General features: G+C 46.9%; 1 protein-coding gene across 1 annotated transcript in view; it reads right to left on the bottom strand.

Annotated features, from left to right (window-relative positions):
- Window positions 1-18,190, bottom strand: part of DCPS (decapping enzyme, scavenger) — a 46,266-nt gene that overhangs the window by 11,769 nt on the left and 16,307 nt on the right. The window contains exon 3 of the mRNA XM_047071898.1: window positions 1,310-1,455. Within this exon, the coding sequence (XP_046927854.1) occupies window positions 1,310-1,455 (146 nt within the window). The remainder of the gene's footprint in view (window positions 1-1,309; window positions 1,456-18,190) is intronic.

Raw genomic sequence — 18,190 nt, 5'->3', positions numbered from 1 at the left:
TATTTGTGCAACTGGTGCCACAGAACATATATTCCAGGAGATCCCTCTGGGACCCTGAATGGCAGCAGCCATCTAGCAAGATGCAGACATATCTCCTTTCCATGTAGAAGACAGAGCAAGTATAGGGACTTAAAAAAAAAAAAAAATCACGCCAGCTTGAGCCAGAGGAACCTAGTGCAAATGTGGCACAGGGGGACGAGGACTCCCAGTCAGCCAGGTCTTCCCAAGTAGGAAAGCGGGCTGTCGCCCCACACGGCCTCCTGCACACCTGCCAACCACCCTTTCCTTACTTCTCCCATGTATAACTGACTTGGCGGAGCCCTTGGCCCCCACAGCCAAGGGCCCCCTCCCTTCTTCTGGCCCGGGAGACATGGCAATGACTGAGTGCCCTGTGTCGGACCACCCCCAAAAGCCACAATCTGGATCTTGGGCAGAGTGGGTGAGAAACGCTCAAAGAGAACAAGGGTGAATGATGAAGAGACAGAGATGGTGAGAGCCAGCAAGTGAGCAAGGAAACGCCTCATCCATCATATTTAAGGCTGAGCACTCAATCAGGGCCGACTGCAGGCACAGACTCTGGTTGGCACTGGGCCTCGGCCCATCACGAACTCGGGATCTCTTCGCTAAATGGCCTTGCATCTGGTCTAGTGGCTGAAGACACCGCCAAACCTCACATTAGCCTTTGGGAGAGGAGGCCCTGTGCTAAGCCACCAGGCACATCAGGACCCTGCTCTCTGGGGAACGAATGCAAGGGGAACGAGTGAATGAAGTTTTTAACTCTGGGACTCGACTCCCAGAGGCGGGTTTGCACAGGCAGAACCAGGAATAAAAAGTCTGGAACGGGGTGGGGTGGCTACCCTGGCGTCAGTCTTGACCCATTCATAGACCCAGGTGAGGGCACAGTCATTCTGAGACAGTATCAGCGCTGAGGCAGATACAAATTCTCCAAAGGCCTGGGCTGCTCTGAGAGTCCCACAGAGCCTCAGTGGCACGCCCAGGACCAGGGTCGAGCCTCTGGCCATCCTGGATAAAATAGCGGCCACCCCAGTCCAGCATTTCCCGTGCTACTCACCCTGGTTGCTTTTCCCCACAGCACACTCACCCTCTCCCGTCCTGTGCAGTTACTTACACATCCGTGCGTTCACTCCTGCACAAGGAGGGGGCAGGGGTTCCACAGTGCTGCTTGTGCTACCCCAAACCTGTGGAACTGTGCTGGCCCTGCCAGATCCTCGAGACAGAGACTCCGGCCACAGGGAGCACTCTGTGTCCGCACCCCCTGGGGCCAGTCTGAGGCGCGGCGGCCAGTCACCTGGATGCTGAGGCTCTGGGACTCCAGGTGGGGCAAGGTGACGTTCTTGTAATCGGCCCCCGTCTCTCGGACCAGGTGGAGGTCCTGGCGCAGGTACTTTTCTAGGTGCTTCTCTGTGGCAGGGTAAACCACGGTTGTCTTTACGTCTGTAATGACAAACACAGCCCGGGACTCCAAAGTTAGGTGCACGCTCTGCACAGTCCTGTCACACTCTGGTCCCCAGCACAGAGAGGTGACCCCCACCCCCATCTCTGATTCCCCAACGAAAGGAGCGGAAGGCTAAGAGGTTATAGTCACCCGGGACCCATGAGGTGCCTCACGCCAATAAATTCATAAGTTGAATCACACTCAGCATCTGGGAGTCACAGGGTTTTTTTTCACTGATGATGGGTCGCTGGGCCCCTCACCACCCTTCCCCACTCTGTTTTCTAGGCACAAGAATGAAAGGTTTCTGACTCTTGTCACATAGCAAATTTCTTGGTATGTGGCTTTCTAGACCCAAAGCTGAAGATCTGACTTAAAGCTAAGTAGCCTTGGGGCGCCTGGGTGGCGCAGTCGGTTAAGCGTCCGACTTCAGCCAGGTCACGATCTCGCGGTCCGTGAGTTCGAGCCCCGCGTCGGGCTCTGGGCTGATGGCTCAGAGCCTGGAGCCTGTTTCCGATTCTGTGTCTCCCTCTCTCTCTGCCCCTCGCCCGTTCATGCTCTGCCTCTCTCTGTCCCAAAAATAAAAAATAAAAAAAAAAACGTTGGAAAAAAAAAAAAAAAAGAAAAAAAAATAAAGCTAAGTAGCCTTCCCTCATGCAAAGCAGAGCAGCAGAGCACCATGGTTAAAGGCGTGGACTCCGGAGCTGGACTGAGTTCAAGTCCTGGCTCTGCCTGTTCCTTCCTCGGGACCCTGACCCTGGTCCAGTTATTTAACCTTCCCAAGCCCCTACTCCCCCATCTGTCAACGGAGGATAATAATAGCTCCTATGTCACAGAGTTGGGAGGATTAAACAAGTTAATACCTGTGAAGCACTTAGAACACTGTCTGACACAAAGCAAATACTATGTAAGTTCTGGCTATTTTTAATCAGCCTTTCTCAACCCTGGCACCGTCCATATTTTGGAGAGATAATTCTTGTCATATGGGGACTGTCCTGTATGCTACAGGACGGTTACCAGAACAGCAGATTTCTACCAGGATGTTAGTAAAATCCTGTCTCCAGCTAGGACAGCCAAAAACGTCTCCAGACATTGCCAAATGCCCCCTGGGGGATGAAATTGCCCCCAGTTGAGAACTGCTGTTTTCATCAGCAGGAAGTCTTATAGTTTTCCTAAACAGACACTAGGTTAGGGTTCTAGTCCAACACCACCTGGCTTTGGTTAAATCCTTTTCCCTACTTCTAATAACATCTGCTACAACTGTTATCATTTATACATAGTGCTTCCACATAGATCTTAAGGGCAGGAGAGGAAAATGGTGTTCTAAAATCAGGAGACATTTCTAATATGAACGACCCAATGTTAATATCCTCAATGGGGAAAAACTGAGAGCTTTCCCCCTAAGGTCAGGAACAAGACCGGGATGTCCACTCTTGCCACTGTTATTCAACATAGGATTGCAAGTCTTAGCTTCTGTAGTCAGACAACACAAAGAAATAAAAGGCATCCAAATCAGCCAGGAGGAGGTCAAACTTTCACTCTTTGCAGATGACATGATACTCTATAAGGAAAACCCAAAAGATTCCACCAAAAAACTGCTAGAACTGATTCATGAATTCGGCAAAGTTGCAGGATATAAAATCAACGCACAGAAATTGGTTGCATTCCTATACACCAACAATGAAGCAGCAGAAAGAGAAATCAAGGAATCGATCCCATTTACAGTTGCACCAAAAACCATAAAATACCTAGGAATAAACCTAAACAAAGAGGTGAAAAATCTATACACTGAAAACTATAGAAAGCGTATGAAAGAAACTGAAGATGACACAAAAAAATGGAAAAAGATTCCATGCTCCTGGATAGGAAGAACAAACATTGTTAAAATGTCGACACTATCCAAAGCAATCTACATATTCAATGCAATCCCTATCAAAATAACACCAGCATTCTTCACAGAGCTAGAACAAACAATCCTAAAATTTGTATGGAACCAGAAAAGACCCCGAATAGCCAAAGCAATCTTGAAAAACAAAACCAAAGCAGGAGGCATCACAATCCCAGACTTCAAGCTATACTGCAAAGCTGTAATCATCAAGACAGTACGGTACTGGCACAAGAACAGACACTCAGATTAATGGAACAGAATAGAGAACCCAGAAATGGACCCACAAACATATGGCCAACCAATCTTTGACAGAGCAGGAAAGAATATCCAATGGAATCAAGACAGTCTCTTCAGCAAGTGGTGCTGGGAAAATTGGACAGTGACATGCAGAAGAATGAACCTGGACCACTTTCTTACACCACACGCAAAAAGAAACTCAAAATGGATGAAAGCCCTCAATGTATGACAGGAAGCCATCAAAATCCTCGAGGAGAAAGCAGGAAAAAAACCTCTTTGATCTTGGCCTCAGCAACTTCTTACTCAACATGTCCCTGGAGGCAAGGGAAACCAAAGCAAAAATGAACTATTGGGACCTTATCAAAATAAAAACCTTCTGCACAGCGAAGGAAACAATCAGCAAAACTAAAAGGCAACCGACAGAATGGGAGAAGATATTTGCAAATGACATATCAGATAAAGGGTTAGTATCTAAAATCTATAAAAAAACCTATCAAACTCAACACCCAAAAAAAACAATCCAGTGAAGAAATGGGCAAAAGACATGAATAGACACTTCTCCAAGGAAGACATCCAGATGGCCAACTGACACAGGAAAAAATGCTCAACACCACTCATCATCAGGGAAATACAAATCAAAACCACAATGAGATACCACCTTACACCTGTCAGAATGGCTAACATTAACAACTCAGGCAACAACAGATGTTGGCGAGGATGCAGAGAAAGAGGATCTTTTGCATTGTTGGTGGGAATGAAAGCTGGTGCAGCCACTCTGGAAAACAGTATGGAGGTTCCTCAAAAAATGAAAAATAGAACTACCTTATGACCCAGCAACTGCAGTACTAGGCATTTATCCATGGGATACAGGTGTGCTGGTTTGAAGGGACACATCCACCCCCATGTTTATAGTAGCACTATCAACAATAGCCAAGTATGGAAAGAGCCCAAATATCCATCGACAGATGAATGGATAAAGAAGATGTGGTGTATATATATATACGTATATATGTACATATATGTATATATATGTACATACATATGTATATACGTAAATACATACATATGTATATATACGTATATGTATATATATGTATATACATATATATACATACATATATTCATACATGCATGCGTACATATACACATACATATACATGTATACGTGTATACATATATATATGTACACAATGGAGTATTACTCGACAATCAAAAAGAATGAAATCTTGCCATTTGCAACTACGTGCATGGAACTGGAGGGTGTGATGCTAAGTCAGAGAAAGACAAAAATCATATGACTCCACTCATATGAGGACTTTAAGAGACAAAACAGATGAACACAAGGGAAGGGAAACAAAAATAATATAAAAACAGGGAGGGGGACAAAACAGAAGAGACTCATAAATATGGAGAACAAACTGAGGGTTACTGGAGGGGTTGTGGGAGGGGGGACGGGCTAAATGGGTAAGGGGCACTAAGGAATCTTCTCCTGAAATCATCGTTGTACTATATGCTAACAAATTTGGGTGTAAATTTAAAAAAATAAAAAATAAAATTAAAAAAAAAAACAAATTCAGGATGTTTCTCAACAGACCCATGTCCTGCCCGACTCTCTTACTCTCGATTCAGAGTGCTCACCCAGGGTAACCTGAGGGAAGCCCAGCAGGCACACTTTAAAACTCCAGAAATTCCCGCACGCACCTACACTTTCATACGTGGTCTGAGGACGTAGGCAATTTGAATCCCTGTTTCACAGGTGAGTGGGTTCACAGGACTCAGGACTTCTGCCTCAAGATGTGGCAGAGGCAACGCCAAACGTGAGGTTTCCTTACCCTAAAAGCTGGTGCTCTTCAAACACCTGCCTGCTGGCCGCATATTATTCCAACAGTCCAGTGGGGACAGACCGAGGTGCTAACCCAGCACACAAGTTCCAGTGAGCATCAAACACCAGTCCTTCAGCTCTGGGAGGCACAGCAGCTCAGCGCAAAGACACAGGCTCTGGACCTGAGTTGACACCACACTCCCCCCCACCACCGCTTACAGACAGTCCGACCTTGGGTGTGTTATTTAACCTCTCGGGGCCCCAGTTTCCTCATCTGTTAAAGACTGGTCACAAAATCTGCCCTTAGAGTTGCTGTCAACATTAAATGAAACATGTCATCTGGACCAGTGTGGGGCACCACGTCCCCTCCACTTCCTGGGAATCTCTGGATCTGACCCTGAAATGGAGGCACAAAGGCATCCTCACAACCCTCGAGGTGGCAGCAAAAGTACTTCCTCACTCCCAAAACCCTCTAATGGCCCTGGGCGAAAGGCCAGAGGTCAAGTACACCAGGTCCCAAGAGGTAAGAAACTGCCAGAAATAGACCCAATGGCATTGCCTTGACCCTTGCAGTGTGCTCCAGGAAAATCCCTTATCCAAGAGTAGCTTTGCAGAGAAGAACGGAGATTCTAGCACCAGTCGGCCTGGGTTCAAATACTGGCTCTGCACTCAGCTGTGTAACCGGGCGCGGGTGACCTACTGTATAGGGTGGTTATGAGAACTCAGTGAGCAGTAGGTGGGAAGCATTCAGCAGGTGCCCACCCCCACCCCCATGCCCCCGGCACAGAGAAGTTCTCTCCCAGGCTAGCTCTCACTGTTGCTGTGTTTGCTGTTACTTTGGTAGCCTGGGCTGGGCAGCGGGGAGAAAAGCCGTGAGTGGAGGAGCTCCCTCCGTATGGGAGAGCCGGACGGAGACAAAGGCCACACTCACGTTGGAGAACAGCCCGCTCTGCTGGCAATGACCACCGAGCCCCGGGCTCACAGCCTGGGGCTCCCTGGCTGTTTCAGATCAGAAAGCCGCTGGGCCCAGGAGCACGCCCCTGTCTGCCAAGGCTTGTCAGAGACCGCCCCAGCCACCCAGGGTGCTGGGAAGCGGGCGCCTCCCCAGGCCAGCCCCCTCCCGCCTTCCCCTTCCTCCCGCCTTCCCCTTCTGCGGCAGGGAAAACAGAAAAAGGCATTTTCTAGCTCCTTACTTCCTGCCATCTTTCTTCCTTTTCTGAGAAACTCCTGCTTGGATGTAGATGCAGAAGCCCCACTGCTGGACCCTGGACCCCCTCAGAGCTAGTCACTCTTGGGGGCCAGGCCTCTGTCAGGCCACCACCAGCAGCCCCGGGCAGGAGTGGGCTGGCTTCACGTGCTGTTGACAGGGGTGGGGGCTGCCCCCCTTCAAACGTGGACCGTTCCCCTGGGTTCCCAGCATTGTCTACACAGCCCTCAGCCACCCTGCTCTAGCCCTTTCTCCAACCTCATTCACCACCATCACCCCCTCGATGTCTCCACCCCGGCCACACAGACCTCTTTACAGTTCCACTAACTCACATCCCATCTCTAGGCCTCTGACCAGCTGCTCTCACCTAAGTCAAGGTTGGAGTTCTCCACCAGCCCTGCTGAAGGAGCTCCCCTTACCTCATCCCTGTCTATCTCACCGATGGCTTGCTTTTTCCTCACTCCTTACCACCTGACAGTACAGTACAGATTTATTGTCTGATTCTCCCATTAGAATGCAGCTTCCAGGAGGACAGGGGTTTTTGTCTACCTTTAAAAATTGTTTTAATCATTTTATCCCCAGCACCAGGAATAGCAATTGGCCTGCAGGAGGCACTCAACGAAGACTGAACAAGTGGATAAATGAATCTAGCCTTTTAGGCTTAAGCCCCAGGAAGGGCATTTTTGAGCCAAATAGATTAAAACTTCTCTGATAAAAATCAGTATGCTTCCCAATGCTAAGTTTTTTTATTGGCAAGCAAAAGTAAACTTTGGTGTCTATCTAAATGCCAAATCGAGACGTTGACCTGCAAGTGAACTTCATGAGGATTTTGGTCAAGTGTCAATGCCCAACAAATGCTCAAACCACCAGGTGAAAATATGTTGGGGAACAGGATGTCCACACACAGTCTCAAAGTATCTTCCTGTAGATTACTTATTAATGACAAAGGGCCCAGGTGCTCAGAGTTAACATCACTCCTAACAGGACACACTGCCATCAGGAGCCTCCTGAGGGATGTGCCATAGTATTCTGGCCCAAAATGCATGCTCCGAATCGGATCATGAGGAAAAATTAGCCCACTCTAATCCAGGGACATTCTACAAAACAAGTGGCTTGATAACTCTTCAAAAGGGTCAAAGAGAAAATAAAGGAAGGCAGAAAGGCTGTTCCGGATTAAAGGACACTAGAGACTGGACTGGATCCTGGATGGGGGAGAGGTGTCCTGCTGGAAAGATAGTATTGGAACAAGCGGTAAAATTTCATAATGGTGTCTACGTTGCAAACTAGCTTGGTATACATGGGAGATTTCCCAAAATTGACCACTTTACTCTGGTTCCTAGGAAACATACACTGAAGTGCTTAGCAAGGAAGGTTACAATGTCTGCAACTTACTTTTCAGTAATAACAACAGTGAGCAAAATATCATATAGGTACATACGGAGAGAGAAAAGGCAAAAGTGGTAAGATGTTAGCAATAAGGCTTTTACAAGGGAGTTCTTTGCAGTATTCTTACAACTTTTCTGTAGGGTTGATTTTTTTTGTTTTTTTTTTTTCAAAATAAAAAGTAAAAAACAAAAAAGTGTCAATATCCTCTGGACCCTCAGCGCTAATTGCGAAAAGCCATACCAGGCGCTGTTCTAAGCCCTATATGTGCATTAACTCATTCACTCCTCACAACCAGTGTGAGGTGGGTGTTATTAGGGTCCCCACTTGACACAGAAAGAAATGGGTGCCCTCGATCCCACAGCTCCATCTGGCTCGGGACTGGGCTTCAGCTGTGGCATCATGGTGCCAACCCCGTAGGTCAACACATGAGGCCTGAGCACCTTCCTGGTGCCCTCTGCCAACCTCTGCTTAGCAAACTGACTGCCCAGGGTAAGCATACCTGGCACGTCCCCACCCAGCGTTTCCCTGTGGCTAGAGAAACAACAAGGAGCCCCCCACCCAATCCTGCCCTCCTACTGGTATTCTTAAAATAACAGCTTGGAACAATTTCGAACCCCCTCAAAACCCATCTCTCGATAATGTTCACAGTACAGCTGACCCCTGAACAACACAGGTTTGAACTGCATGGGTTCACTTAGCAATTTTTCCCCCAATAAATACAACAGAGTATTGGAAATGTATTTTCTCTTCCTTATGGTTTTAACACCATTTTCTTTTCTCTAGCTTACTTCACCGTAAGAACACAGTACAGAATACATACAACACACAAAATATGTGTTCATCAACTGCTTCTACCATCGGCAAAGCTTCCAGTCAACAGCAGGTTATTAACTTTGGGGACAGCTCAAAGTTGTATGTGGATTTTCAGCTGCATGAACGGTTAAGTTTGGGGGGAGTAGTTAAGTTTTCAGGGAGTTTTCGCCGGGAGTTAATTTAGAGGGGAGTGGATTTTCAGCTGCACGGGGGACTGACACCCCTAACCCCCGCACCGTTCAAGGGACAATTGTACGTTAAGAGGACTTCCCTGATACTCCTTATGAAACCACTCCACCTATTGTGCTTTTTCAAACTTTGCTTTTATTTTTAATTCAAGGCATGCTGGCACATAGGTTAGTCACATGAAGCCAGAAGTTTCCTGCTTTTCCCCACACACCACTTTCAATTCTTCTTGCCGTTTCTTTGCTCGTGTACTTCCACAGTTTTAATTACAGATATTTGTCTATCTTGTTCCCCCTTGACTTCTCACTTTTACTATTACTTATTAACTTCCCATTACAGAGGTAAGGATTTAGCTTTTTTTTTTTTTTTAATTTTTTTTTTTAACCTTTTATTTTTATTTTTGAGACAGAGAGAGACAGAGCATGAATGGGGGAGGGGCAGAGAGAGAGGGAGACACAGAATCGGAAGCAGGCTCCAGGCTCTGAGCCATCAGCCCAGAGCCCGACGCGGGGCTCGAACCCACGGACCACGAGATCGTGACCTGAGCTGAAGTCGGACGCTTAATTGACTGAGCCACCCAGGCGCCCCTAGGATTTAGCCTTTTTACCAGCTATCAAAAGCATGTGTGCATGTGGGGACCCTCCCTGCACACTCTTTTCTCTCTTACCCCCTAATCTCACAATACAACTATTGTACAATTTTGGAGAAGTCAGAATAAAATGGTAACACTACCATGATGCTATAAATGCTTTCACTGCTGAATACTACGACTAGTTTTCCTTTTCAGCACAACTTTGGCTATGTGTAGTTAGTCATTACTCTTTTATCTGCTCACTTTTCTATTAACTTGTCACTAATTCATCCCTACATCCATTTCCGTTTATACAAATCTCTTTTAAGTTTATTTGAGAGGGGTGGGGCGAGAGAGACTCCCAAGCAGGCTCTGAACCATCAGCGTGTAGAGCCTGACGTGGGGCTCTGTCTCACAAACTGTGAGATCTTGACCCGAGCCGAAATCAAGAGTCGGACACTTAACTGACTGAGCCACCCAGGTGCCCCTATATAAATCTCTTAATGTTCAAACCCAGAAGAACACAAGCAGTGTGTCCTCCCGGAGCCTCTGACCCACTCCAGCAGGTGTCTGTGAGGAGCTATGCCCGGGAGCTTAATGCACCACCATCTGGCAGCCGTCTCCCCTTCTCTCTGCTGCTGGACGTTTTGCTTCCTGGATCCCCACTATCTTCCTCTTTCCTGTTTGCATCTTTATTTTGCTAAAGCAGTGGTTCCCAAACTGCACTGTGCACCAGAACCACCTGACTGAGGACATCTGGGGTGGGCCAAGATGCCTTTTTTAAGAAGTTGCCAGGTGCAGCCACTGCCACTGGTCCTGGTTCCGGGACCACACATTAAGGACCACAACACTAAGGCACAAAGTCAAGTTGCTTCCAGAGCTGTGGAACAAGCGAGATACATTTAGAGACTTGGAACATCTGAAAATGTCTGTGTTCTACTGTCACAATTAAGAGTTTGGTGAAAGGGGCGCCTGGGTGGCTCAGTCGGTTGAGCGTCCGACTTCGGCTCGGGACATGATCTCACAGTCTGTGAGTTTGAGCCCTGCATCAGGCTGTGTGCTGACAGCTCAGAGCCTAGAGCCTGGAGCCTGTTTCAGATTCTGTGTCTCCCTCTCTCTCTGACCCCCGTTCATGCTCTGTCTCTGTCTCAAAAATAAATAAACGTAAAAAAAAAAAAAATTAAAAAAAAAAGTTTGGCAAAAGAATTCTATGATGCAAAGCAGTGACCCTCAAAATATGAAAGCTCCACGATTTTCTAGATTGCGATGATGCTGTTGAGAAGTTTGAGGTCTTTCTGATCCCCATACCTTTGTACTGACCCGTTTTCTTGTTGTCCTCAATGTCCCAACCATGTTGATGGGTCTCTGAGCGGTTTCTATTCATCCCCTGATCTGGGTAAATGGACTTTCAATCTCGAAAATCCCGTTCTTCAGTCCTGGAAAACCTCTTATTTCTCTGATTATTTTCTCCCCCATTTTCCCCACCCTGTCTTTCTAGAATGCCTATCTGAATATTTAATATTTAGCTTTTTAGATCCATCTTCCACTTTGCTTTTCTCTCCCATTTTCCAATCTGTGTCTTTTTTTTTTTTTTAGTTTTTGTGTTTTTTTGAGCAGCAGGCAAAAGTTTATTAGAGCATAAGATCAGAAAGTAAGAACAGTAGGAAAGCTCTCTTTACAGAGGGGATGTTAGAAAGTAATGCCCTCTGTGTCTTACCGCTCTAATTTTAAGGAAGTTTTAACTTCTTGTATTGAAATTTTCAGTTCTACTGTGCATTTAATTTCCAAGAGCTTCTTAAAAAAACTCCTTGTTGATGGTATCTTATTCTTATGCCTTTGATATATCATTTGTCTTGGACATTAACGACAGTTTTTGCAAATTTCTTCTCCCCACATAGTTTCTGTTTCTTCCGAGTTCTTTTCTTTTCCTTCCTCTCTTTTTCAACTGACACTTTCCTCAAGTCTGGTCACCCTTGCCTGTCCACTCACTCATATCGGAGGGCCGAACACTACAAAGCTGATGGGAAGCTCTGTGGACATACGTGTGTTCACCTGAAGCTTCATTTTAGGATGGTCAGGCTATGCCCTTGCATGACGGAATCCCCAAAGGTTTGTCTTCTCTCTTGCGCTGGTCAGATTCTCCACACGTGACTCTTCCAATCTCGTACATGGAGTACAAGCCTGGCTGACAGCATTCTGAGTGACAGGAAGGAGAAGCAGTTGGCGGGCAGGGGGAGTGGGCATTAACACTGAATAGGTAAGCTTCCACTTAAGCCTCTACATTTCAGTACCCTGAGCCCCCCTCAACTGCACTGAGAACCTCCAGACCTCGTTTGAACCTCTGTAGACGCTGGATCTCTGGGAGGGGCCGTTACCAGTTGGGTGAAGTGGGACAGAATTTATGGGACCTGCTGGCTCAGGTTTCCCTCTCCCACATCCGTGAGGTCAGTCACTCCTCCCATCACTTCCTAGGTTTGTCTCCTCTTCCTTCTCTAGTCACTGCAGGATAACTTTTTGTAAGGCAATTTCTTTAATGTCACTTCTAGTGAGGGTTTTAGAGGAAACAGGTGGGCAAAATGCCCTCTTGTAACTGGAAGCCCATGTCCCTGTCCTTCTGTCTCCCTTATAATGCTTTATTTATTTATTTTTTATTTGTGTGTGTTGGGGGGGGGGGTCGGCGGGAGGAACAGAGAGGAAGACAGAAAATCTTAAGCAGGCTCCGCACTGCGGAGTCCCACGTGAGGCTGGATCTCACAGTGCTGAAACCATGACCTGAACCAAAATCAAGAGTCAGACACTTAACTGAGCCACCCAGGTGCCCCACAGTGCTTTCTTATTATTTTTTAAATGTTTGTTTATTTTTGAGAGAGCACACGCAGGAGAGGGGCACAGAGAGGGACAGAGCATCTGAAGTGGGCTCTACACAGACAGCAGCAAGCCCGATGTGGAGCTTGAACTCACAGACCATGAGCTCAACAGACTGAGCCACTCAGGTACTCCGTAAGGCTTTATTACTATTATTTTTTAACCCTTATTTATTTTTGAGAGAGAGGGAGCAGGAGAGAGGCAGAGAGAGAGGGAGACAGAGAATCTGAAGGAGGCTCCGTGCTGACAGCAGACAGCCCGATGCGGGGCTCGAGCCCATAACTGTGAGATCATGACCTGAGCCAAAGTCTTATGCTTAACTGACTGAGCCACCCAGGCACCCCCATAATGCTTTACTTTCAAAAATGCATTTTTGAAGTGTATGTGATGTACGATGTTCTATTAGTTTCAGGTGTACAATATATCAAATTTGACAATTCTTTTTTTTAATGTTGATTTATTTTTGAGAGAGAGAGAGAGACAGAGAGAGACAGAGCATGAGCAGGGGAGGGGCAGACAGAGAGGGAGACACAGAATCCGAAGCAGGCTCCAGGCTCTGAGCTGTCAGCACACAGCCTGATGCAGGGCTCGAACTCACAAACTGTGAGATCATGACCTGAACCGAAGCCGGACGCTTAACCGACTCAGCTACCCAGGTGCCCCATCAAATTGGACAATTCTATAATATTACTCATCACTCCCCAAGATACATGTAGTCACCATCTGTCACCATACCATGTGATCCAGGAATTCCACTACTGGGTATTTACCTAAGGAAAACGAAAATACTAATTCAAAAAGACATAGGCAGCCCTATGTTTATGGCAGCATTATTTACAAGAGCCAAAATCTGGAAGCAGCCCAAGTGTCCATCAATAGATTAATGGATAAAAAAGTGGTATATACATACACTGGAACATTACTCAGCCGTTAAAAAAAAAAAAAAAAAAAGAAATTTTGACATTTGTAACAACATGGATGGACCTAGAGTATATTATGCCAAATGAAATAAGTCACTTACAGAAAAACAAATACCATATAATTTTATTTTCATGTAGAATCTAAAAACTAAAACAAATGAACAAAAAACCCAAAAGTCTGTTTCAGTTATTAAAAAAAAAAAAATGTCACGAAGAGGAAAGGTACAGCATCAAGGACATAGTCAATAATATGGTAGTAACACTGTTTAATACTTTCTTTTTCTTCTTAGCTGTTTATTACCACTTGACCTATTTGTTTATTTATGGTTCATCTCCTCCAACTGGACATAAGCTCCTTGAGAGCAGAGGCGTTGTTTTACATACTGTGTGTGCAGAGCCTAAAGCAGCACCTCATACGTATTAGGTCCTTACGATGCAGTTACAGAACAGAATATATATTATGCCATTTTACTTTTTAAAGAACGTGTGCATGCATAACTGCATACACATAAACACACACAGAAAAAAGCCTGAATTTCAGGACATGGTCCAAGATGTGGAACGGTTACCACTGGGTGGTGGAATTACACATAACTGTAATTTTTAAAATTAATTTGGGGGGGGGGAGATTTATTACATTTTCCAAAACAAATGTGGATCACTTATGTAACAAATACATTAAAAACTGAAAAATAAGCCCCTCCTTAAATAAGCCCCAGAGAGGTTAAGTGATTTGGCCAAGGCCACACAGCTAAGAAGGCACAGAGCTGAGATGTGAACCCAAGCAGTCTGGCTCCTCTGTGCAACATTGCTTTCCCAGTGGCAGAGGGCCATTCCCTTTCAGACCTTTCCCTAAGAAGCCTGTCCTACCTCCGTGTTCTCCAAAAAGCAGCCCCATCAGATGGGAGAAACGTGATTAGTTCCAGTCCCTCCCAAAGACATGTAAACAGCTGTCAGCAAAACCAAAGGGCATAATAAGGTGCCAGAGAGATTGGGGCTGCAGACTGGGAGGTCTGGAAACACATCACAACGCACGGGACCAACAGCAGCACTGGTGTCCGTCTGTCGTGCTTCCTGGGGAGGGAGTGGGGCAGGGGCACAGATGCGGAGGTACTCGGGAAGTACTGATAGCCAGGGTACACTGTGGCCGGACGCTGGGCGAGAACGGGCTCTGGTGGGGTGCACGGAGGGATGGAAGACGACCCCGCTCGCACTAGGGGACAACGGCCGTTTCAGCTTATGTGCGTCGCGTCACGCCCCACTGCCCCCCACCAGATGACGGCGCTGGCTCTCAGGGAAGGAGGCCTGCGTGCGGTCCGAGCAGAGGGGCCTTGTGGTGGCACCGCAGCCCGTGCAGGGCTTGGGACGGCAGGAATGTTTTGGCATCTGCATCCCAGATGAATCACTGCCCTATACACGCATGTTCCTTCTCTCTGCAGCGCAGGAGGGCAGGTCGCTGTGCTCCTGGCTAGGACAGCTCTGTGCTGTCGGAAAAGACCCCTAAGAGTGTCCTGAAAGGCCTTCTCCAATAAAGAAGCCCACCCCCTGTCCTCCGCCCAACTGCCTTCAGAGGCGGGGAGGCAGGCCTACGGAGAGGAAAAGAGCAGCTGCCTTTCTTGCTCTCTGCCAAAGCTGGCTTAGCCAAATCCCCAGGAAAACGCTGCTGCACATGAAACATGAAAATGCAAACCACAGACAGTCTGCTCTCCTTCCCATACACATGTTCAAACAAGACTGCTTTCCAGCCGTTACTGATGACTTCTACACGATGAGGTAATTCCTATGGCTCAGTCTGTGGCTTTTGCTCTCCTTTCATTATGATGAGCCAGTTTCAACTTATTTGACCCAGATGTGCCGGCTCGGGGGAGCCTGGAGAGAAGCAACAGCAAAGCAGGATCTGCGTGTGACACCCACCCCCACGTCCCCTTCCACCAGGGCCCGGGCAGAGCCACCCAGGTGATGGGCAGATGCCCAAAACTGGCGGGGCGCTCCATCAAAGAACGCTGGCGGAAAGGCCGGCAAGGGAGTGAGGCTGCAGGGTCTCCTGGGGACTTGTGTTATTTTCCCTCCTCCTGGGGATCTCCCCTGAGGTGTCCAGGGAGAGCGGGCTGGAGGCCGGAGAGGCGGTGGTCATTGTCCTGCACAAGCAGGCATGCTGCAAGTACTCCAGGGGAGGCCTGGAGAGACCTCCAGATAAAAAAAAAAAACGGGGTGAAGGGTGTGGGCAGGGTCCTGCAGGCAGCTCTGGCCACCCCACAGCAAACCTTCGAGCAGCTAATGACCTGTCTCAATGAAAGCAGAGATGCTATTAGAAGCAGGGGAGAGGCAAATACTGATTTTTAGCCAGGCCCTGGATGTGACAGGCTCCTTCCCTCCTTCTCCTCAGTTCTCCAAGGCCCAGGAAGGACATATGACAGCCAGTGGCCCACAAGCAAATACAAGCAAATCCGGGGACTCTGAATGCCGCCCCAGGGCTGCCTGAGGTGGCTTTTGGCTACACGGTATCAGAGGTGGTCATTTAGGAATGAGAAATGCTGCTACAGGATGGCTGTGGGACTTACTGCATTCCACAAAGTTCCATTTGAATAGAAGGACTGAGAACTGGTATCTAATGAGATAATGGAGCCACTGGTGGACAGTCCCACCATTAGGGCTGTGAGATCCCCCACGTTCCCACACACAGGAAGAAGCTATTCTGGGGATAAGCAGATCAGACTGCAAAAGCTACTGGACCAAACACTTAGGAGTTCCAAAACATGGCCCCTCTCTCAAATTCCTGTCTAAAGGCATTTCCTTATTCACTCCGAGAGGAGCACAGGTACCCAGTCTCAGGGCAACATCAATGGACACTGCCACAGTATGAGTGTTGGTGGGAAGGGAGAAAGCCCAAGGCACAGGATACATCCCCCATCGAGATGGGCCCGGGCTACCAGAATTCTAGGTTATCATTCACTGAGAAGTATGGATCAGAAGGGGACAACGGCACCAGGCTGCCGCAGGCCGGCAGCCACAGCTGGAGCCAAGCAATGAAGTGGAACCAGCTATCCTGTGGGTAATCCGCCTTCGCCCACTGGTCCTGAGTAAGCTGACTTTTCTGCTGACTTGAGCCTCAAGACTGCCACAGAGTCTTGGGAACTTGCCCCATCTGGGAGACAGAGAGAAAGAGAACACCACTAGTGCCGGTGACTGCATCTCAGTCGTTCAGGATCTACTCACCTCTTCTCATTTCTGAATGACATGGCTTCTCCTGGCTTCATGGAAGCCAGGTGTCTAAATGGAGAATTGAACAGAGGGAAGGGAGGAGACGGGGGCACAGAGGAGGCAGTGTGCAAGGGTTCCCTGAGCTGAGGTGGCAGGGGAAGGAGAGAATGAGTCAATTAGACTGCCAAGGGAAAGGGAGAACCCAAGGTCTGGGTCAAGAATTTTACCCAGGCTGGGGCGCCTGGGTGGCTCAGTTGGTTAACTGTCCGACTTCGGCTCAGGTCATGACCTCATGGTTCATGAGTTCGAGCTCCACATCGGGCTCTGGGCTGACAGCTGGGTGCCTGAAGCCTGTTTCGGACTCTGTGTCTCCCTCTCTGCCCCTCCCTGGTTTGTGCTTTGTCTCTCTCTCAAAAATAAATAAACATTAAAAAAAATTTTTTTAAAGAATTTTACCCAGGTGTAAGAAACCTTTCCATCTTGCCCATAACCAGTAAAGAAATCAAATTAGTAATCAAAAATCTCCCAAAAAACAAGAGTCCAGGGCCAGATGGTTTTCCAGGGGAATTCTACCAGACATTTAAGGAAGAGTTAACACCTATACTCTTGAAGCTGTTCCAAAAATAGAAATAGAAGGAAAACTTCCAAACTCTTTCTATGAAGCCAGCATTACCTTGATTCTAAAACCAGACAAACACCACTCTAAAAAGGAGAACTATACACCAACTTCCACGGATGAAATAATCCTCAACAAGATATCAGCCAACTGGATCCAGCAATACATTAAAAAAATTATGCACCATGACCAAGTGGGATTTATACCTGGGATGCAGGGCTGGTTCAATATCTGCAAAACAATCAATGTGATTCATCCCATCAATAAAAGAAAGGACAGGAACCACATGATCTTCTCAACAGATGCAGAGAAAGCATCTGACAAAATACAGCACCCTTTCTTACTAAAAAACCTCAAGAAAGTTGGGATAAAAGGATCGTACCTCGAGATCACAAAAGCCACATATGAAAGACCCAATGCTAATATTATCTTCCATGGGGAAAAACTGAGAGCTTTCCCCCTAAGGTCAGGAACAAGACCGGGATGTCCACTCTTGCCACTGTTATTCAACATAGGATTGCAAGTCTTAGCCTCAACCATCAGACAACACAAAGAAATAAAAGGCATCCAAATCAGCCAGGAGGAGGTCAAACTTTCACTCTTTGCAGATGACATGATACTCTATATAGAAAACCCAAAAGATTCCACCAAAAAACTGCTAGAACTGATTCATGAATTCGGCAAAGTTGTAGGATATAAAATCAATGCACAGAAATCAGATGCATTCCTATACACCAACAATGAAGCAGCAGAAAGAGAAATCAAGCAATCGATCCCATTTACAGTTGCACCAAAAACCATAAAATACCTAGGAATAAACCTAAACAAAGAGGTGAAAAATCTATATGCTGAAAACTACAGAAAACTTATGAAAGAAACTGAAGGAGACACAAAAAAATGGAAAAAGATTCCATGCTCCTGGATAGGAAGAACAAATATTGTTAAAATGTCGACACTACCCAAAGCAATCTACATATTCAATGCAATCCCTATCAAAATAACACCAGCATTCTTCACAGAGCTAG

Source organism: Lynx rufus, unplaced genomic scaffold (genome assembly GCF_022079265.1).
Source record: "Lynx rufus isolate CCGP_SWC_20201006 ecotype Redwood Valley unplaced genomic scaffold, mLynRuf1.p SCAF_9, whole genome shotgun sequence".
In the NCBI taxonomy this organism is placed as follows: Eukaryota; Metazoa; Chordata; class Mammalia; order Carnivora; family Felidae; genus Lynx; species Lynx rufus.
Note: the sequence above shows the minus strand (reverse complement) of the source record. Positions and strands in the feature narration are given on the sequence as shown.